Genomic DNA, 23,219 nt, shown 5'->3' on the forward strand with positions numbered 1-23,219 from the left:
GCCATCAATTCTCACTTGCAAGTCTTTATTTCAGAATATTAAAATATGTGTACCTAAAGCACAAAATATTGGGATGTGTTTGAAAAATTGCTTCTAGATAAGTATTTTAGATACAAAAAAAATATTATCACTGTTGTTTAAATTTTGTATATTGTGCTATCCATTATTATTTTTTAATAATGCTTTAGCATCAGCAATTAATTAATTTTCATGATACTTTTCTACTTGAAAGACTTCAAGAACCTAAAGGCATTCTGTGAAAGCTTTGAACTTTCTATTTCCTTTGTACTTTCAATTTCTCTCCCTAATTCTGCTCCTTCACACTCACATATTGAAAGATACAGCAAAAAGGTCACAAGTAAAAGACAGCTCTAGCAGTGCTAAAAATAATACAGTATTCAAGTAAACAGAATGAAAAGTAAATCTTTATAAATGTAGTTCATGAACGAAACAGAGACTGTTGTTGAAACAATTTAGTAAACTGCTCTTTAGTGACACTGTCACTAAAGCTTACATCTTACCTCTGAAGCTACTAAATTGAATGTCTTTGGCATTCCAGCTTTCTAAACCATGAATTAAATTAATTCTTAAGTGGACTTAAATTACTAAGCCTTGATGTTTTGCAAATTTCCCCAAGAATCTCGTAAGTTTCATAGAAGAACATTTCCTTTTATTCATTATATACCTCTTGGAAAAAGAAACCATTAGCTGTTCCCAACTAGGGCTGTCATTTTGTATATAAGCAAGTAAAATCACCCATGTATCTTAATTTTTAGTCTTCTAAAAGGAAAAACCCACTGAGTTTATTTCAGAGCATTTCCAAACAACCATGCCTACATGATACCTAGGTGGAAAAATCAGCTTCCTGTAGCAACAATTCAATAAAGCATGTGTAATATCTTCCAGAAATGTTGTTATTTAGGAACAGGGAGTAGTTTTCAAACATCAGTGGCAAGACTCGACATCTACATACTTCACTATAGATCACAGTTGGTGATACACCTATGGTGACATTTTGTATATTGTCTCATTTGATAGTGTTACTTTCAATGCAGAGCATGTGCCCAGCTATAATAATGATTTCCTGGTGGTGTTAGCTAAACATTTTAAAAAAGCTGTGTCAGTAATATTCACAGCACTACTATAATTTTTTTCATTAATTTATAAAAGAAAAAAGTCAAATTTCAAAGAATTACAAAAGGCAATTAGTAAGCAGCAAATATATCTATTGCCAACATTTTGCTTTTTCAGTGACAGTCAAGAAATGACATACGGACAAAACCAGACAGGCTGGCAACCAGGCAATAGAACAATAAAGAGGACAACGTTATAATAAGTAAAGTAACATTTGCTATATCAGGCTGTTGATGGGTTTCTGAAGAGATGCAAGGACTAAAGAAGGAAAGGTGAAGAGAAACCTTGTTACTGAAAAATGCAAAGAAAGAGACAATAGCAATAGTGGTAATGCTGGACTTGCTGATTTTCTCTCTGAAAAAGACAGCAGACTCCTACACAGACAGGGAAATAGAAGCAGGAAGCAGAAAATGTTACATATGAATAAAAGGCCACTTGAATTACTTGAGGTATGAATATCCAGATGAGATACCACTGCCGTACATGCAGAATATTGTTTGGCCTATGAGGAAATAACATCACACAGTTCCTCCCTGTGAAGTTGCAGCTGGTGTGGTTTTGTTCATACTGCTGACCGCAAAAAGTCACACTTGTTTGCTGCTGGCTTCTGCAAGACATGTCCCACTCCACAAATACAAATTTGGGGCTTTGCCAGAAAGGGTGTAATACTGCAGAAGAATAAGCAGAACCAGCAGGAGTGTGGCACTGCTCCCCAGAGAAGGAAGCAGTGGTACTGATGACAAGCAGAAAGCACTCACAATGTAAAGGGCTGCCACAGTCACTGAAAGAGTGTGCTTGCCTGGAAATTAGATAAGTATATCCGGGATGCTTTAAGCAACTCAATATAAGTGCTTCTGCATCATGGGATTTTGTTTCAGAATTCTCTGAATTCAATAATAACAAAAACAAGAGAGATTATTCCCAAACAAAAACACGCTGTTCTTCAACTGCCCATGTTTGCCATTAGAGACGTTTATTGTGCCAGCTATGCTGAAGAACAAGGCATAAGATGGTATCATATCAGTTACATCTCTGCCTACATTATCTGTCATTGACTGGATATTTCAGTTCCACAAATTCAGCAAACTGTCATCAGTATTTCTGCCCCCACCACCGAGCTCTCATGAATTGCTGAATGCTACATTGCCCATTCCTTCAACTACATGTTGTGAGGTCTGTGCTTCACCTGTGCAGTACTTCATTGACATCCTTGTGATGTACCACTGCAACAGGCTGCCAGATCTACCTGTAGCAAGTCTGGATATTCACTTCCCTCCTTGGTCAACCAAGTTCCTAAAATGACTGCCACATATCTACCACCAGAACACATTCTCCCTTAACATTAAGATTAAAAAAAGCTTGAAAAAATATTCAGAAGGGAAAAATCATATCCCTATTCTTGCAGAAGATTGTTGAGCAATCTTAGCCATGTTGCAGCATGTTGCAAAAAATTTCTGAGTTTCAAGCATATCCAGAAAGAAGTGATAAATGAGTGTATCACTAGACGGATTACTCTGTGTGATACGCAAAATGCCATTCAAGAAGCTGCTGTTTCGAATCTGTGTCGATACCCCTATGTTTTTCAAAAAAGAATTCCCAGACTGTGGCAGACTCTTACTTGAAATGAGTCAAGATCACAAACACCTACTGTAGCAGTAGCGCTCTTTGTCAGGTGTGACTAATGAGTTACCAGGTTCTGTCATATCCAGCAATACAGACCTGCATTTCTAATGAATTTGAGGACTTTGCCAAAAACCTTGCTGATTTAAGCTATCACCATCAAATGATCAGGCTGAATAAATGATGCAGAGTTAAAGTGCCTTGCAAAGGCATACTGGCCAACAAGGCTCATCAGACCCCTCACCCATAGCAGGTCATGTCCACAGCTGGGCAAGGACAAGCTGAGCAGCAGTGCTATAACACGGGCTCCACCTATGTCTCTGTTGAATGTACAGGGGTTTATCCCACTACTGAGACTCCGATTCAGAACCTCACTCTCCTTATTCTTCTTACTCCAGAAAGACACATTGCTGCTGTGCTTGGGGTACATGGGGAGTTGCAGTCTCCCAAGAAACTTGCCCATCTAATGGAGGTAGACATTGCAGAAAAGTGCTACATGTTCATGTCGGAGATGGGTATTTCATATAAGGAGAAGGAATATTTATGTAGAAGGGAGACTAAAATTTTGGTGGATAGGATGAACATGTAGGGAGATAATAAAAATACAGATGGAAGAGGTAGAACTGGATTTAAAGATTGTCCCAGGAACCTCCTAGATAGATCAGGCAGTAGAGGCAGGATATAGGAAGTTATACATACCAAGTATGTATAGTTTTGCATGCTGTGAGCAATTGTACAACTTCTGACTGTCTCAGTGGTGGTGTAGAGTTGGCTACGAATGGAATTAACCTGTGTAGATATTTGAGCTTCATTGCATGTGGGTTAATTACCATGTTGCTCTGATAAAGCAGCTCTGTGGATCTGCTGTGGAGCCACTCCTGTCATCAATGGCCAAGGTTCTGGCTAAGATATGGAAGACTAGTGTTGGGGAGGTTTTATTCACACTACTGCAGGAAACCTATCAGCATGCGCACTACAGGTTTCAAAGAATCTGGAAGCACAGGACAAAAATATTAGAAAACGTAGTTCTTTCAAATGACCAGGTATAGAGGAAACAAAGACTGTCCAGATGATTTGTATTCTTCTTCTGTGCTTATGGTGGTGAGCATGGGAATACCTGAGTCAAGTGAAGAGAGAATGCCATCTCTTCCAATTCCCACCCACTTTTTCTCTCAGTAAGGGGCCTCTGCCAAACATGCACTGATGAGCGATACATACCTTTTAGCCCCACACAGTTTCAGAGCCAGGAGGGATGAGTAGAGTTTAATATCTGCCTCTTTACTAGCTGTTGGCAGGCAGAGGATCATTGCAGGAGTAAGTACACAGAAACAACAGACTTAATAGAAAATCAAGATACCTTTGCAGAACCCTGTAGCAGGCTTGAGAAGTTGAAGCTAAAGATAAAGATACAAGTATTGAAAGTGAGTGCAAGAAAGAAGGAATGAAAACTATTGTTTGCAAGGCTTGTTATTGATGAAAACTTTTTATAAGATTCATATCTAACAATTCTATTTGGGCTGCTTCTAAAGCCTGAGGAAAAAAAAGTAAGGATCATGGTCCAGGGTCCTTCAGGGCTTTTATTCCACCTCTGCCTTCTCCCTCCTCTTTCTCCACTCTGCTTCTCCTATTCTTGTCAGCTTGGCCATGCCTTGCACACTTCTGGTGACACCTTCATGATGTGGAGCTAACTAATCCACCAGGGCAGCATCCACAAGGTGAAACTGATCAGTAAGAACACAGTCCAACCCTCACCACATAAGTGCTGAGAGAGAAAGCTGCATCTCTGTTTTCTGTGTGTTCTATGTACGCTTTACAGGCTTGTAGCCATAATACATTTTGGTGAGCCTAAAAAATGTGGTACTACCCGAGATGAATGCCTAACTCTCTCAAGTACATATTGCATACAGTAAATTAGCCCGCCTGGTCTGAAGCAGCTGCATAATGATCAAATGCAGGCACTTGGCTTGCATGAGGTGGTTTAGACAGCTGATTTCCCATCTTCCTGTCTTTGGACTGAAGCAACTTAAACCTTCTTAAAGTCAACATAGAGGAAATCCTACTATACACAGTAAAAAAGAAGTTGGAGATACACACACTGGATGGGTACTGCTGAGGACAGTGATAGTAGATTGACCTTAATGGGAGGGAAGAGCACAGGATGATGCAAAAGGTAGTAAAATAATTATTTTTACCAGCACTACATGGGAATGGGAAGGCTGAGGTTGGAAGAGTAGTCACTAATGCTGATAGGCTGTAAGTAGGGATGAAAGAGAAAAGGTAGATTAAACAACCTGGCACGGATGAAATATAGCTAGTTATGGTTGGGAAGGACAACGATTCAATGACTGAGAGCCAATCAGCAAGAGACAATCTTTGTGAACACACAGCTCAAATGAACTTATAATTTGCGCAAAAGCTGCTTGAAACAAGTGTGAAAATACGTCACAACTGCAACAATCCAAAGTAGCATGAATAAATAAGCAGAGCATGTTCTGCTGTGAGGCAGAGTCAGAAATCTAAAATCTGAGCAGATGTAGAAGTGTGAATTGCCAGTGAAGTGCTCTCATAACAGAAATAAGTATATACATCCTCCCTTCATTCTTCTTTTATATATCGTAATTTACTAAAGATTATGATGAAAGTTATAGGAAACTGAAGACAAATAATTAATTTTAAGGGCAGAAACTTTTCTGACTTTACTGATTGTGAGCTGGTAATGAGGAATCCTGAAAACTAAAGATTTAAATACAAAACACCTTACCTTTACTGCCACATGTTCCAAAAACAAACGCTACCTATGGTCTTATTAGCAACATCAAAGCTTATTAAATTTTTGTGGAAGTCTTACATTTTCCATTTGGCTCAAAGACACAGAGGAAGGCTCTTCAAAGCCTTTTGAATATATCACAAGTACAGTTACATATATTAATAAGAAATTGCCCTGGCCTTGTAACAAAAAGACCAGCTTGCACATTATAGCCAAGTCCAAAGGGACATATGCAGGTGAGTTGAATTACAGGTGGACTAATGGGCAAAAATACTGATACCGGCTTATTTCCATTTCAACAGGAGCCTACTATATATTAGATGAAAAAGTTGGAAATCATTCAAAGAAAAATTTGCTGGGTATTTTAAAAGCAACTATCATTTTAGCATATTATGTGGAACTAAAGGCCAGGGGAAAAGATTACTATTTAAAATGCCTTTTTTTTTTTTTCCTTCTTACTCAGATAGTCCCTGGCAGAAATGGTGAAAATGTAGATTTTAACCATTCAGGTATCTACTTCATGTAATTTCACGGAGTGCAATATTACACTGTCATATTTCTCTGTGAGGCTGTTGATGTTGTTGATGAAAGAAATGACATCTTATGATTACAGAGGTAACACTGTTGACTGACCAAGAATTCAATTATAGACATTTCACAGAGAGAATCCAAAAGATTTCAAAGCTTTAACATGGTAGGTGAAGTCATCCTATAGGTAGAGTGTTTTGATACACTGTTATTTCTATCACGGAAGTAACCAAAAAACATAAGGCTTTTTACATTAAGTGGAAGCTTGATTAGATCTTACATCCTGGAATATAACTGAAATATAAATGGTTATGCTAAGCATTTGAAATGATGTATTAAAAAAAAATAGTTAAGAAACTACATATTAGTAGTACAATTTGCAATTTAATTTCATTTCACTTAAAAGCAACATGAGTACATCTCAAAAGTGGATTTCCATTATGCTATTCCCAAGTGATTGTGTCTAAGTTAGACTACAAATAGAAAGCCAACTCACAAGACACAGATTGGACTTTGTGGTTGACAATCAATGGGTCTGGCAGTGCCAATGATGCCTTCTGTTAGAATAAAATATAGTTCACAGCCAGAAATTACACATGTAAATATATGTGTATAATTGCCACTCCAAAACACATGGCATGTTATGGCAAAGCATTAAAAACAATCAATGGGAATTTTCAAATTCTCAATGTAGATGTGCAAATATCATAACATAGGACTTCACTAATATTTGTTGTGAAAAGGATCTGAAACAAAACTATGTGAAATTTAACTCTTACACGACTTCCTATTTATTGGAGAGTTCGTCTACTCCACACAAAGTTCTGAAGTGGATGGTCTTATCAATTTTTGCAGAAGAATTACATTGCAGGAATGGTTTAAATTCACTGTGCACCAAAAGCCCAAGGCAAGCAAATGTTTAAGTTAGTAGCAGGAATGTCTTTTTGCCACTAGAAGAGATAATGAATCCTATTACTAAAACACAGCAGTAAGCCTAATTTTGAAGTCACATATAAGTTATAACTTTAAAATTAGCATTTTTAATTTTATTCCTACTTTTAATATAGTTTCCTAGCAAATTGGTACATAAAAAATGTAAAGACAAAACAGCAGGCAGCAATCAACTCTTGATTATATGCTCTCAGACTCTGAAGGGGTTGTACAACATGGGTAACCCAAAACCACATATAATACAAGCCACACATAACATTGGGCCATAAGAACACACAGCAAGGGTTCAGTGGGAAAAGGGCAGTGCTGCTGCTGAGTGTGGAGCAGGGAGATTCCCCAGCTGGCACCTGGCAAGTAGTCAAGAACATATTGTGTGTTGAGCCTCGGCATGCCTGCACTCCTCCTGAAATGAAACCAGCTCATGCAGAGCCAGCTCCGGTGGCTCCACATCAGTGGCACACTTAAGCCTGAGACTGAACAATTCATCCTCAGATAATCAACGGTTGACTATCTGGATGAGCTGAGTCCATTTATTAAACATGTCACCTGTAACTGTGGCTAAAAGCAAAGGGAAGTTTTCCCTTGCCAAATGCTCTTTACTGAATGGGGTTCAGATGTTCAGATCTTCAGTATATTAGCTGCTTATTCAATTTACAGACTAAGATAATATTTCTCATAATGAACTTTCACCCAGTATTATGAATGTTGCTTTAGCCTGCCATTTTGCTACTGTTAGTTACTTTTTTTTTACATATGCTCAGCATGGAGAACTAGTTTGCACTGAATTGAGTAAAAGTATTTTCTTTTTACTCTCCTTTTCTTCTTATTTCAAACACTTGTATTTATTAATGTAATTCCTCACCTTAGTTTTAATTCTGTGAACCACTATGATTTCCAGTTACTCACATGCTTAGTGTAGCCCTTACAAATGCCTTGCAGATTTGGATTTTCTTCTGTGATTGCATCATGCTGTATTTAAAGGAAATGGTAAATCCCACATGTCCTAGAGATGATGTGAACACTAAATCATATATTTAAAGTGCACTAAAATCTTCAAGTATAAGGGGCCTCAGAAGTTTAAAACATTATTACTAATACTCACTAAGAGAAAGAAGACTAAATGCTGTTATACCTCCTCATAATATTATACTGCCACTGTCTCTGGTGGAGAACAATCTGTGCTGACAACCTATCTGTTTAGCTTCAATCAAACAATCTAGAAGTATTTTTACTACAAACTTTGGGAATAGCTATCAAACATGAAATATGACTGAAGAGTGCTGCTGAATATACTGCCTAGTTGACTAAATATTGTTTTAATGTTACTTTTTATTTACTCCTGCAAAATGTAGTCTTCTGACAAACTACAACATAGAATGCACTTTTCACGCTAAGACATGCTAAATACTTCCCCTTAAAATTACTAACATTTAATAAATCATATAATTGGTACCATTCTTTAACACACAAAAGAAATATACTTTGCTTTTAAACCATTCAAATGTTTAAGAATTCTATGCAGCTGATTTTCTCAAATCAGTACATTAAAGTTGAGTAACAATAAAATTCAAAAACAAGGCAACAACGTACTGTGTAAAAATTTAAAACTATATTTTTAAAACAGGAAAATTTAGGGCCAAATGTAAAATGTAAAGTCATTTTAACCCTAACGTATGTAGCTGTATGGCTACCATAGTTAGCAGCCTAGTTAAAAACATAATTAGACCAATACTTTTGTGCAAAGATCTATACTGTTATTATCACAGTGGGAAATAATCCTGGCCTTTAACTTGAAATAACTCAGCAAGTTACCTTCCTGATAAACAGTGCAATATTAATGTCACAGTTGGGAGCAGTTCTCTGAACACTCACAGTAGGTATCAAATTTGTTGCTCAATTTTTATTGGAAATGTAGCATTCCTTTCTAATGGGTGTCTTTAGCTTCCAGTAAGAGGAACAAGTGGAGTTCAAGATATAATTAAAGTAATTTTATATTAAGCTAAAGGACAAAACAATCCACAGAGCAGCAAATATTAAATCATGAAAAGCATAAATGTTACGAATTATTCAAGCTACATGTAATGGTATGGCCCAAGATTCTTACCCAAGAAAGCATATACAAATTGGAAAAAAAACACAAACACTTTAGGAAACACATATATATGAGTTCAGTTTATGCTGAGATTCTAAGTCAAACTGTCTGATATATTATGTTCTCATAGATAACCCACTTTTCTTTTTTAATAAAAAAGTCCTCTTTAAAAAAATACATTAGTGACAATCTTAAGCACTTTCTAAATTTTTAAAATACAAGAAACACTGGTTTGAACAGGAAAGGGTGAAAGTCTGACAGACCTATTTCTTCCACTTTTGAACATTACTGATCCTAACATAACCACTCTAGACCTTTTAGTACACAAGAGGAGAGGTTTTCTTCGTGACAAAGCACATTATTTGGTAACTGAAAATCAAATGTAACACAGATTCATAGTAGGCCTGCTCAGTTTCCAGGTTATTCCAAATTGTATAACCAATGAATTATCTTGAAAAAAACACTAAACTGTACTTATAAGATTTCCATATCTAATATAATTTTCAATTAGAAAATTGTGATAAATGCCACTAAGTGTTCTGCTGTTCTTTTATTCTCAGATGAATTTTACCCACAGCTCACTTTGGTATTCACTATGGCTCCTCCTCCCCTTCTGTTAACACCTGAGATAAAAGATCAGGGCTTAAGTGTACTGAAAAACTCAAAAATGGAAAATGACATTTCCTGAGGAAAAACAAAATTGCACTCAAATTTTGAAAAATGCTATTTTTTTTCCTCTTATGTTTATGATAGTCACGTTGTCAGGAATTTTAGCTTACAGTATTTAGGTTCTTTTTAAAAGTGCCCTTCACATTGTTTCTAAAGTAGCTTCGGCAATTTCAAAGAGCAAGGAGATTTTATAGCTACAGAGTGCACAGCAGTTTATGCACCAGAACAGTCAAAAAGAAACTTCAGAAATCTCACAGTTAGCTGCTCTTATCTACAGTTGCTTTTAATTCTACATAAAATAAAGTGAGATTAATCAGAATGTCAGCTGTCCTGCCTGTCAGTATTATCTGCTGATGGAATAAACACACCACAGAAAGTAGAGCCTGTGTATTGTAGCATGTTGATGTTTTGCTGTGCAACCAAAAACCCCACTGTCAGTGATTTTCTGTTGCCTTTTATAGAAATCGTCCTCCAAAAATTCCTTTGTAATTTTAGCAGGTGTTGAGCTTAGATAGATATATATAAAAGATGTACAAAAGTTATTGTTAAAGGTCTCTATTCCCCGATAAATTTCCTATATTTAAAAAACAAAAACGAAACCAAAAACATAGGTTTATATGGTTTATATTCTTATAAAAATAATGCCAAGAAACCAATGGAAACTGACTGTTGAAGCATCTGCACAGTATGACAAACAAGACTGGATCTAAAGCAATACGAAAAAGTATCTGGACTACCCCACTCAAGTAACCAGTAGAACCATGTGTCGAAGAAATACTTTACAGAAAGAAAATTGTTTTTCTTTAAAAAGCAGCTTTGCATTCACTCTGGCCATACTATCCTGGATCTCTAGGCTGTAAGGAATTCAGCATGGTTGTACTATGGTTGCAAAAAGACAGCTTATAGACAAAAAAGAAAATAGAAGAAAAAAAGAAACCACAAAACCAAACAGAAACAGAAGAGATCAAGTTCTCTTCCAGACAATAGAGAGTTCAGGCAAGTCAATAAGCTAAAATCAGAGTATCATAAAAGAAATAGTGTGAAACCTAATGGGCTGAAATGTAATGCTACTAAGTGAACTCACTGCTAGGCTAATGACAAGAAATTTCTCAGTTGGAGAAGACGAAGAGAAAGACATTACTATCTTAATTGGGTAAATTAATGTCTGCATGATATGGCTTTGTAAAAATAACAAATGTTATCCTAAAATGTGTAAATGCCTCAGCAATGATAAAATCTCATCGAATGTACTCTATACAATTCAATCTTTCTTCAGATGATGAACAGTTAAACAGGATCAGATGCAAAAAATAAAGCTACTAGAAAGATAAGAAGAATGGCAACCCTATCAAATAATAGTACATGACAAAATCATATCTTGTTCATTCTAGCAAACCAACACATAGAATAAGTATGATTATTCTTTATAATGGAACAAAAGACCTATTTAAATTGAAGCAGTATCAGCATCAGCACATAACAAAAAGAATAAACTGACTCTGACTAAAGCTAAAGCCTGACATTTTAAAGTGGTTTCACAAAAATAGTGACAGTGAAAAAAGTGACAGGTTTTAAATTGATACAGATATAGTAAGAGGATGATGTACATTTACTTATTAAGGCAAAGGCATAGATCATTAGCATCTGGAATGTCACTCCCACGTTTATGTCCTACTTTCTACAAGACAACTAGTACAGTTGAAAGTTGCACAAGGAGAGCAATAAAACAGAAAGCTAAAGACGTCTCAGTGTGTTACTAGACAAAACCTATTATCTTATCTTTACCCTTGTCTTAAAATACAGAATGCATTCCTAAATTAAGTTTGAGAGAGCAAATAATCCACCTCATCCAATTCTTTGTGATATTTGATTACTAATTGTAATTTGTTCTTTAATTAAATGTTTGGATAATATCTGGGTTACCTTACCTTTCCTACAAAAGGAGATGCAGGATTATATACAAAAATTAAGGTTCACTACTACCCTGTGGGAAGAAAGACTGATCTTGTGATAAGAAGAATAAAGGCACTGTCACTCCCCTCCCACGCAGCTGCACCAGAAAGAACTGAGAATCTCTAATCTTTGCAGACCACATCATAATGAGTGTGATCAACTGCATTTTAGCTCACAGAAATAAAATTATTATTGTATCCTATTTATTTACATATGCTTTGAAGTATGTAAAAATGCATCAGACTGCAACTGAATCCTTGTCAGACCTCAGCTGCCTCCGTTCCTTCATACTTGTCCTAGGCATAACTACTTAAGCAATTATGAATGCACAGGTTTGGGGCACACTGCTGTATTTCCAGCAATTACACCAGCTCCACTGGTATTAGTTTTCAGAGATTTTACTCCCACAGAACACAACATCAATAAGGTGTATATTTATGTCGACAAACAGGCAACATATATTGGCAATTTTGAAACATAAAGATATGCAATACCAATACTTAAGAAAAAGAAACAGGATTTCAAACCTTATATATTATGCTATGTTTTTCATAACGGGTCTGTAATGACGCTAAAGGTTGCAGCTTTCTTCACTAAGCTCCTCCATTCAATAAATATAGTAGGTGAATAAAACTTTTATGACATTGAGAAGTTAAATTGTCTACACACACTGCCACTGAACACTACCGCCTTCATCTGCACGTCACACTGACTGCTGTCTATACTGCCATGACGAGTCAGAGCCCAGTAAAACGTGAAGCAAAACTCATGATGCCAAACTGATCTATTCATACCAGACAACAGAACCATGTAATAAAATCAAACTTTTGCAAATATTCTACTCATGTTACTATGGAAACCTAAGAAGCAATTCTCTTTTTCTTTTCAGACAGTCCATTTTCATCTGCTACAAAATCATATTTTAAAGTCATAGAACCACACAATCACTTAGGCTGGAAAAGATGAGGCCTTTAAGATCATCAAGTTCAACCATTAACCTAACACTCTGAAGTCCACCATTAAACCAAGTCCTTCAGGAAGATTCGAAATCTTTTGTAAGCTGGAAGGAATAAAGCAAGATTTCTGATTTCCTTTTCCAAAAAACATCACAGTTGGAAACAAGTTCCACCCTTCAGCCAGGTAAAGGAGAATTAAAAACTCAGAGTACAAATTCAGCAAACTTTGCCTACAGATTTTTGGCAAATACTTCAAATAATAAAAATTTACATCACCCCCAGCCCAAATGATTTAAAAAATACAAACAGAAACGAAGAAAAATATATGGTACATGGCTTGCAAATGGAGGGAAAACTATGATGTGATTTGGGAAGAACATGCAGAAATTGGCATTCTGCCTCTTCATTGTGTCAAACAAAAATCTGTGCCTGTTTTGAGTAATTTTCAATTGGTCTCTGATACAATAAAATAGCAATTAGTACTAAAAGGTATGGATTGAAGCTAATGGAATGGAATGTTATACGGTGGATGTTTTGTTTTGCAAGATTTAATTCAACTGACACTTTAAATGTCAAATAGGAAACTGAGTACACTAAGATCCAAAATGATAAGATACTAGGCATGTCCATCAAGTCCAATAGGAATGTACATGTGAATACATTGTGTCCTGGGGTTTGTACCACCAGCTGATCAATTAAATCAACCTTAGACACTTAGAAAATGGAAAAGCTTTCTCTCGCCTTGTTCTTGTTTCAGCCTTCTATGTCTGCTCTGACTTTCTGTCTCCAAAAAGGCTTTGCCCATGCCACACCCAGGAGTAAGTGCTGCTGCAAGCTACCCACTGTATCGAATGTCAGAAATGGAGGAGCAGTGGTGAGGCGTGAGCAACACACAGCATCCGTGTGATGGACAGTGTGTGATGACCACACTTAGCATCCCAAACTGAAGACTGTCAGTAACAAGCTTCTGGAGTAAGAAAAAATATAATAGTGGTAACTGGGTTCTTCAGGACCAGCAATTTTGAATATTTAAATTAAAATGCCAGTTCAGCTTTTGCGTCCTTTCTGTATACAGTGATGTGATCATTCCAGATAAACATCCTGTGTCTTTTGTTATTGACTTCTCAAGAAATGGCATAACTGAATACGATCTTCCCTTCTCCCTAAACAATTCCTCTTGAATTTTTAATGCTTCATGATTCTCCTGCCATCTTTGTAGAGAACAGTATTTTCCATAAACACTCACTGTAATATTAAATTTCACAAAGTTAAAATGACAGTGAGGCAATGCTATAATTACACACCTAAAACTGAAAATCAAGTCTATAGAATACGGGATGGGGCATAAAGATAGCTGATATACATTAGTTTTTATTATAGCTTTTTTTGTGATTTTTTTAAAATAAAATAATTTACAAGTTGGGAAAAATCAGCCATTTTCCCTTTAATTTCTTAGAAACTTCTTTAAAAAGAAAATTCATTACATAATTCTGTAGTAACATTAGCACAGAAATTATTGCATTTCATTTTTATAAGGTATTGTTTCTAGCAGTGGCATAAATCTACCTCACTACCTTTGCTGCTATTATTAGATAGTACATTCACACGTATTTTGGTGGATCCGAAATGAGGCAGAAAGTTTAAAAGCTGCAACAAACAACAAAATAGACAAAAACATAGACTCTAAAACCTTATTAGCTGTTATTTCATCTTTTTACCTTTTTATTTTTGTATCTGTCTTAAGAAATGAAAACGCATAAACCTTTACTACTTGTCTGCTGGGCAGCCACAATTTACCACATGTACCAGCCTTTGAAGAATATGTCTTGATCTTCACATAGGAAGGTGACATAACTGCTTTCCATCTGAAGGAAACAGCCATTTGCTAAACAAAAAAATGACACCTAAATGTGGATTTCCGAATGACAGAGGTAGCCACAGCAAGCATGGGAAATCAGAAGGCCAAACACTTGCTGGACCTGCTGCGAGCATCTCCCAGCACAGTGGGAAAATGTTGACCGGAGAGGTGGGTTGGTGGGAACTCAGATATCCTGAGGGGTCCTGCTGCCCATCAGCTCTTCAGTTTTTTAGAAAAGAGTCTGCATCCTATGAGAAACTGTCCTCATGTACAAAGCGAGGGATCTGCACATGTTGCCAGTTAAGAGTACTGGCTCTGTGATTAATCCAGGGCAGTTAAAATGATAACATGAAAAAAGCTAATTTGGCTGTCGTAGGTCCACTGGCCGAACATATTCACAGCAGTTCTGCAGACTATAGCAGAAGTTTCTCACTTCACTTGCATTTGAACCTTTTCTCTAGCAGTCAGCTTGGCTTTTCAGCTGGACTGAAGATCTGAATCTATGGCAGCAACCAAAAGCAGTAAATGGAAGTGAAGAATTTTGAGTGTGTTGCAGAATTTTACTGGTAAATGCAGTAAATTAAGAAAGCATTACAAAAATATGTATTTCAGCCCCTATTTTTAAACACTCGAAAGAAAAAAAAAAAGGAAGTATGGCATTTTTTGAAAGAAAATACAAATTCCTTATCTCTATTATGCCACCCAAAGAACTTGCATTGACTTGGAACAGCATGTTACCATAGGAAGTAATAGTTAAGGAATGGAAACAAGGGAACCAGCTGTTTTCCATATGTCTAGCAGGATGGAGATGAGAAAACAAAGACAATTAAGAAACAACCAAAGCTGCTGTCTTTTACAGGTTTTAACTTTAATAGAAACGAAGTGTGATAGCATGGACTACATGTCAAAAAAAAAAAAGAGTACATAGTCTTCAAGTGCTGGTAGAACAACGTGTTCAATTTACAAGCAATTGTATAAGGAAGCAGGGATTTTTGGATTAAAAAACCCAAAACCTTCAAGGTTATTAAAGAAAGAAAAAACAACACAAGGACAAAACACTGGTGGACGTTAATATTAACAGCAAAAATCAAAACATACACAAAAATAGAGAAGAGAAAAGAAAGGTAAAAGAAAAGCACTATCACAGTGGAAAGGACAATGAACTCATTTATAAGCCTCTGAAGAGGAAGACGACCAACATGACCTAGCAATGTGTGTTTGCAGACCAGAAAGCCAACCGTATCTTGGGCTGCATCAAAAGGAAGGTGATTCTACCCTCTACTCTGCTCTCATCAGACCCTATCTGGAGCACTGCGTTCAGCTCTAGGGCCCCCATCTTAAGCAGGATATGGGCCTGCTCAAGCAAGTCCAGGGAAAGGCCATGATCAGAGGGCTGGAGCACCTCTCCTATGAAGACAGGTTGAGAGAGCTGGCCTTGTTCAGCCTGGAGAAGGCTCAAGGGAGACCTTACAGCAGCATTCTAGTACCTAAAAGGGACCTACAAGAAAGCTGGAGAGGGACTTTTTACAAGGGCATGTAGCGACAGGAAAAGAGATAATGGCTTTAAACTGAAAGAGGGGAGATATAGATTAGATATAAGGAAGAAATTATTTACTGTGAGGCACTGTAAGAGGTTGCCCAGAGAAGCTGCAGATGCCCCATCCTGGTCAGGCTGGATGGGGCTTTGAGCAACCTGGTCTAGTGGAAGGTGTCCCTGCCCATGGCATGGAGGTTGGAACTAAATGATCTTTAAGGTCCCTTCCAACCCAAACCATTCTATGATAAAGCTGTATAGGTCCAAGTAAGGAAGGCAAAAATTTGGAGGACAACAGGAGTGCTTAATTAATATTTTTCACGAATAACTATGACAAGAAAAGCCATTCCAAATTGTACTTATGATAGGATGCGTTTCCCCACTCAAATGAGTCAGAAAGATATCTTCCAGATGATGGCTGGAGTAATTCAAGTGCAATCCGCAAAACTTGACAAATAAGTGATTGGACAGCATGAAAGCTGCAATGAGGAATGCTAATATTAATTTAGCAGGAGTAGAAACTCTTGTGTTACTATGGTGTAGCTGACATTTCAGAACCAGAATGAGGCAAGCAAAATACCGGGGAGGGGAAGCAGTAGTACAAACCCATAAGCAACACATTGAATGTTTTCCTCACGAATGACAGATTATCAAAGCTGGACAGCCTTGGCATTTTGTTTGCTTTTATTTTTCAAAAACACAGCCACAGTAAACTCAAGAAAATCGTCTGGAAGAGCCCAAAGTTTGAATTATGGGTATTAACATTTAACAAACAACGGCAAGTCCTTATGCTTACAAAGCCTGATTCTTGAAGGCAAACCTAATGCTTACAATTAAATCATGGATATGAGTAAAGACAAGTCACTTGGGTGGTTTGAAGGATCCTGTCATTCATTTGTTCTTCAGATCTAATCGGAACTGCCATGCGAGCAAGATAAAAATCTCCTATTAAAGTGAGCTGTTCTCGGCTTGCATGAACAAAAAGATGAGGGTTCCTGTTGTTTCATGAAGTGCTGGTCATGGCTGTTAAAAAAAGTGAAAATGACTACAGAACTACTGATGAGATAATCAGATTTTAATGAGACATTCAAGTTATTGTTAAGATATAGATGTCATGTTCCTTTGGTATTTACATTAAAAGTTTACAAATTATCTTCTTTTTTAACTGGAATTTGATCTGCATACTACACAGATTGGTTAGAGGAGACTCTGTAAGTGCTATTATGTCAGTGATAACAAATTGGGGTACCCAAAGGGCCCCTATATCTCCAAATACTGTACATAGAATCATAGAATGGTTTGGGTTGGAAGGGACCTTAAAGATCATCTAGTTCCAACCCCCTGCCATGGGCAGGGACACCTCGCACTACACCAGGTTGCTCAGAGCCCCATCCAGCCTGCCCTTGAACACGGCCAGGGATGGGGCAGCCACAACTTCCCTGGGTAAAATACCTAAGTTTTAATCACAATATCATGCAGCCTATGAACCTATGTGCTCAGGAAGACTGAAACTCTGGAAGGAATTCACTTACTCTCCATATGACTTCCTCTTCTCAGACTTCCCAAAGATCTGCACAAAGGGAAAATCTCAGTTTATCATTTAACCACAAGATGAAAGAGAACCCAACCAAGACAGAACATAAAAACAAGCCCTCCAAACTCAACAACAAATCTCCCAAGTTCAAATTTCTGCATAATATTGTTCATATAAATGCTCATTTTTTTCTCAAACAACTATGTGTCACACTTCCTACTGATGTGAAGAAGCCTAATTGGAAAACGAGTTTCTGTTTTATGAAAGCCTTCAAGGCAAGATATTTATATTCAAATTTGGAAAGAAAAAAAAAAATGTTGTAAAATGAACAGATATTTCCCTTAACAACCTAACCCGGTGATTAGAAAATTCATCTCAGAGGTGGGAGGTCTATATTCAATCACTTGTTCTCTCTGATTTGAAGAACTGGAAACCTCTACCTCCCACATAACTGCCCCAAGCACGAGGCTCACTCTCTAGCACCAAATTCCTGACAAATTCCAATTCAGCACCATTTTTGCTTCCCCTAACTAATAAGGAATCATCTAAGTGGTACTATCAAATACAATTTGCATTGCATTTTTATAGCAAGCCATCTGTGTCTTCTGCTCTGGCAGAATTATGTAACAAATTATAAGCAGGACTATCACCTTCTGTGACATGCAAAAAATGACAGCAAATAATAGCAACATATTTTGCAAAAAGATTCAGTTTCTCTGAATGTTGTGGTAGAAGATAGGCAAACATTCCTTTGGCCTGCCTGCCTTCCAGCAGCATTAATGAAATTTCAGCTACCACTGCAGATTCAGTAAAAACCAGTGAGAGAAAATTTGTTTTCCTGTATTTCAATTTGTTTTTATCTAGCTCAATCAGTAGGGATGTAGCAAAAAATAAAATAAAACTGAATAAATAAGGCAGAAGCTGCATGCAGCGAGGTCCCAGGAGATACCAAGTTTAGTTAAATTTTCTTTAAGTAAATGTATTCATGGAAGTATTCTTCCCAGCCTTGGGCAAGAGCTTTCCTGATTTGCAAATGTTTAACTCCAGTGAGCAAGATAAAGGTATTGAATCAAATTTACCTCCTGTTAAGTATAAATTGGACTGGAACTTGAAACAATTACAATAATTTTTGAGCAAAATCCATGATGAAGAGACTGTTCAGGAATTTTACATAAAGTTGTTTCTTTTGTGGATCTTTACTTCCTGACATCTTTTTCTTAAGGGTCTTTTACACCTTCTTTCAGCTGTTTCTCATACAATCAGTCATTCCTATGTCAGGCTTCTTTTTTTTTTTTCTGTTTCTTGTCTTTTAAGGTATTTAATTTCTCCTGATAATATTATGCAACTGTAACTGCAGAGCCTATTCGTATTTTCTGTTTTTTAAACTCCTCTCTCCTCCTTTCACAGGATTAGGTGCAGGATTTCTTCCAAGCCTGTGAACACAAGATTGAAAATATGAACACCGGCTACTCAAAAAAAAAGACAAAGCATTTTTCTGTTTGTTTGCTTTAATAACCTGCAGTTTTAAGGACCTCATCCATAAATTTTGAACATTGTATCTTAATTTCAAAATTAGGTTGAATTTCAACTCAAAGCTTCCAGATTTTAGCTTTCACCTCTAACTGCCACATTTACACTTCCAGAGCTCACTTGTTTCTAATCATGATCTGCCCTCAGTCCTCACCATCAGAGTTCCACAGACTTTTCAGTCAGTTAAAATACTTCAACCTAGTAAACTTTCGGTCTTTTATATAACATACCATCCAGGAGTACATTCCAGCATGTACATGCCCTGGCTGTCTTCTAGCTCTAACACAGCAATATTCAGGTGCACCCCATCAGTTCTCAGCTCCCCATCCCCACCTCTCCAGCACCTGGTTTTCTTGGAAAGAGAAGGAAGCTGTGTTTTCTCTCACTGACTTCTCAGTATAGACAACATATGGCTCAAAACTGTGAGGCAATCTGCTCAGAGTCTGGATGCACTCTCAGCTCTAACTCAATACAGCATTTCATGTGAAGTTTCTATGAATGCAGTTCTTTGGGGACAGCACAGAGAGATAGCCCCAGTTCATCTCACCTACGGCAAATTCAAGCCTGGTTCATTTGTACAAAGGAAGAGGGGAAATAATTTGCATCTTCCTTTGCCCATCCATATGTGGCTAATGATAATTCAGTCTCCTATCTGCAATTCTTTGAGCCATGTGTGTGAAAGAAAACATGAAACAGAAGGATTTCTTCCCGCCCTCCCGGACAAATTAAATCAATTCCCCTATCATGCACTAGTGCTAAGGCACTGCCATCTAGCGTAGAAAATCAATATAACAAAGAAAAAGGAAAAAAGCATTTGCAACATGGCAGATTAAATTCTGTCGGCTTCCATCAAACATTTTACATGCCTACACATCATATTCATAACAGCAGTCATTCTACTTTATGAAAGCACACATAAACCCTCTCTTTTATAGGAAACTCCTTGACCTGATGGACTGCAATGTACTGATTGTACTGTGTCATGTCAGACAGGCTCAGCAGAGCACTTAGTCCCTGTAGCCTCATTTGGAGTAACTGTGAAACTAAACCCACAATTCTATGGTATGTAATGGCAGGAATCTTTTGGTAGAAAAGAGATTTTTTGAATTACCACACACTTCATTGCAAATTTACAATTTCAAGATTTTACTCTCTAATTCACATGATCTGGAAAGCATTGCAACATAATAGTCTGCATGACCAGAAAACCAGGAACTTCTGAGTTTTGCCTCTGCATCTGTACTAGCTGAAGATTTTCTCTTGTCTTCCAAGAACATTCCTGTCCATATAGCCCCAAGTTTCCACTGGTTTGTGTCCAAGGCAATTACTTACAATTGTTCAATGAGCATAAAAAGAATCTTATTTGTTTTGCTTGGACCAACTTTGTACAGATGAAGTTAAGTACACATGACATGAGCCAACAGAGCATAGACAATTTTACAAAACTTGCAGAGCTGTCATAACAATAGTGATTGTAAATACTTTTATATTATTTAGTATTTCTACAATTACTTGTAATCTCTGTATCACCACTGTACTAATCAAGGCTTTTAAGCTCTCAAGGAACACCGTAGTCTACATCTTTCCAGAACCATAGCAAGACAATGTTATATACCATTTGGGTGGTGCAGATACTCTATATCATCCTCATCATCATACACAAACTGCATCAATGACTCTGAAAGTCCATACAGCAGGATTCTCATAAAAATGTGGCAATTTTTGTCTTACTAACAATACAGGAGAAACACTGCTAATCTGGAGAACAACGAAGTAAAGAGAAAATAACTTTATGTGGCAGTGAGACTTTCCTATCCAATAAGGATTGGAACATCACTATCTTAGAAATATCTGGAGGGAAAATCCTATTTAAAAAGCAGAAGTCAGAAAGAATACACAAAAAGCAGAGTTACTTTAGTATAATCTTCTATACTTGATAACATAATTCTTATGTATTTGACGTAGGATTTAGCACTGCATAAAATTATTACTAAATCAATATTTATATTTTGGTAACTGTATATACCCTGGGTCTTTACATACACATATTAAATCACTGAACTGACTGTAAAGATTTCAAGAAGCTTTGAACCAAGATGAAACAAACAGTTCTTAGTTTGTGTAAAATAATTTAGGAATTCTTTTGTATTGCGAGTCATATTGCAAACAATTTCAACATTCTAAACATTCTAATAATGCCATGGAACACTGAAGTATTTCTTTAACTTCTTTTTAAATGTACAAAATAATGACAATTATATATGACATGCCAATATTCTGAACTGTATTGGTACAACCATTTATTTCATGGATGTTATAAAAAAAAAAGAAGAAGAAATAAAGCAACTTGCCAAGTATTTAAAGCATGTTAATAACATTATAAGGAAAAATACTTTTCTTAAAGAACTGTATTTATGTGCCTCCGAAGCCACCATAATACGACTCAGTTACAACATTGAGCCAGGATGTCACAATCTAGCTAATGCCTCTTCTTTAAATAACTAGATTACAAATTATAGATAAACGTAGATACATATAGATACATGTATAATGCATAAGATTACGATATATTAGATTTGGGAATACTGGGTTGCTAAATTACTAATGTAGTTCCAATGGTAGTCTACAAATGAGGGTGTACAGAGGGCACTGAAAAGATAGTGAAAACATAGCACAGTAAATACTAGGCTCCTGATTCACAAGATCATACATAAATTTCAGGCTTTAACTTTATAAAACAATTATTTGGTCCTCAAAGTTGAGAAGAAAAGCTTGTAGCTCAGGACATAAAATATAAGCTCATGACATAAGTCATAAGCAGTTACGAGACCAGTTAAGCTGGGAGAAGAACCTGAAAGTAGTCCTAAGGCCAACCACGCAAATCCCTGAGGAGCTACGCTCCATGATCCACTGCTTCTAGGTCACCACACACACTTAGGAGGAGGGGAAGGGATGTGCTGAAACCCTGTGGCTGCTGTTCCTATGAATCCCTTCATCCCCTCTCTAGGAAACCCATCTCCACCACTCTCCCAAAAGCAAAATACAGCCAAGCCACAGGGGTTTGAATACAGTGTCACGTAAGTTTTGTATCATATTTAATGTGGACATAAGGGGACATACTAGCTTACACCATCAAGAAAATATCCAAACCTTCTCTAAGTGGGTGTAGGTGAGCTCACAACAAGGATATCAGTACCAATCTGCCCAATCTCCTCCATCACCATGAATGCAGTGGAAATATACTGTACCTTAACAACACATTCCCTGCCCAGGAAGGTAACGTTAGAGAAGAAAACACATTACCAGGCATACAGACATAATTTTATTGACATCAAGTGTTTTGACAACCTACAACTGACATAAGACCTGTCTGAAGATCTTTTTATTATGTTGCTTCTCTTTGACTATACACATATACTTATCTATTAGGTGTCAATCAATGCCAGCAATACTTCTGGTTTAGTTTGTTGTCATAAGAAATTTTTAACAGCAAAAGATTTTCCAGACACATCACTTCAGCAATCTTTTCAGTAATGTGGGAAAGGCAAGAGGAACATCCAACATTTTTTGTATAATCCTAGTTATTAGTGCCCCATGTTCCATTCTTACATTAAAATTTCAAGAAGGAAAAAAAAAACCAAATTGTTTAAATACCCTAATAATTAACTACCTTGCTATGCATTCATTCAGCAATGTACTACTGAAAAGTAATTCAGCATTGTTCATGTTTGCTTTATGATTTTTCTTTTTTAAGATTTTCAGGCTACCTAAAAAATCCTGTTCGGCATTTGTGCAGTTGCTACGTAAATTGATTCAAGCTATGCTAAGTGAAAAACACGGAGGCTGCAAACTCAAGAAAAAAAATACGTCACATAAAAGGAACTCAACAATATCAAAATGGAGAAAAACCCAAAGAAATCCAAGGTGGTCTGTCACCTTTGTGATAGATAGCACCAGAATCCATCCAAAGAATGACAATAAAAATGGTTAGATATTAAAACATGGCAATTTGCTAAATTCTTGAGATTTCTTTCTTCAAGCAACATACGATCAATAATCATAGTGCTATCCAACATTCATTTTGAGCATTTTT

At 36.8% G+C, this 23,219-nt stretch overlaps 1 protein-coding gene across 5 annotated transcripts in view; it reads right to left on the reverse strand.

The window, feature by feature from the left end:
* KCTD8 (potassium channel tetramerization domain containing 8) overlaps positions 1-23,219 on the reverse strand; it is a 92,690-nt gene that overhangs the window by 55,256 nt on the left and 14,215 nt on the right. The window contains exons 2-4 of one of the 5 annotated variants that reach the window (XR_003992331.1): positions 18,676-19,029; positions 17,595-17,632; positions 16,682-17,085 (exon numbers count right to left, since the gene is read on the reverse strand). The exons of 2 other annotated variants lie outside the window; for them this stretch is intronic. Coding sequence is in view for 1 of the 3 variants with exons in the window: in XM_030492763.1 (XP_030348623.1) it covers positions 17,616-17,632 (17 nt within the window). In the remaining 2 variants the exon portion in view is untranslated. Of the gene's footprint in view, positions 1-16,681; positions 17,086-17,594; positions 17,633-18,675; positions 19,030-23,219 lie in introns of those variants that run through there. 2 more of the 5 variants (XR_003992332.1, XM_030492763.1) reach the window with 2 other exon arrangements.

The sequence above is a fragment of the Strigops habroptila genome, chromosome 7, assembly GCF_004027225.2.
Source record: "Strigops habroptila isolate Jane chromosome 7, bStrHab1.2.pri, whole genome shotgun sequence".
NCBI lineage: Eukaryota > Metazoa > Chordata > Aves > Psittaciformes > Psittacidae > Strigops > Strigops habroptila.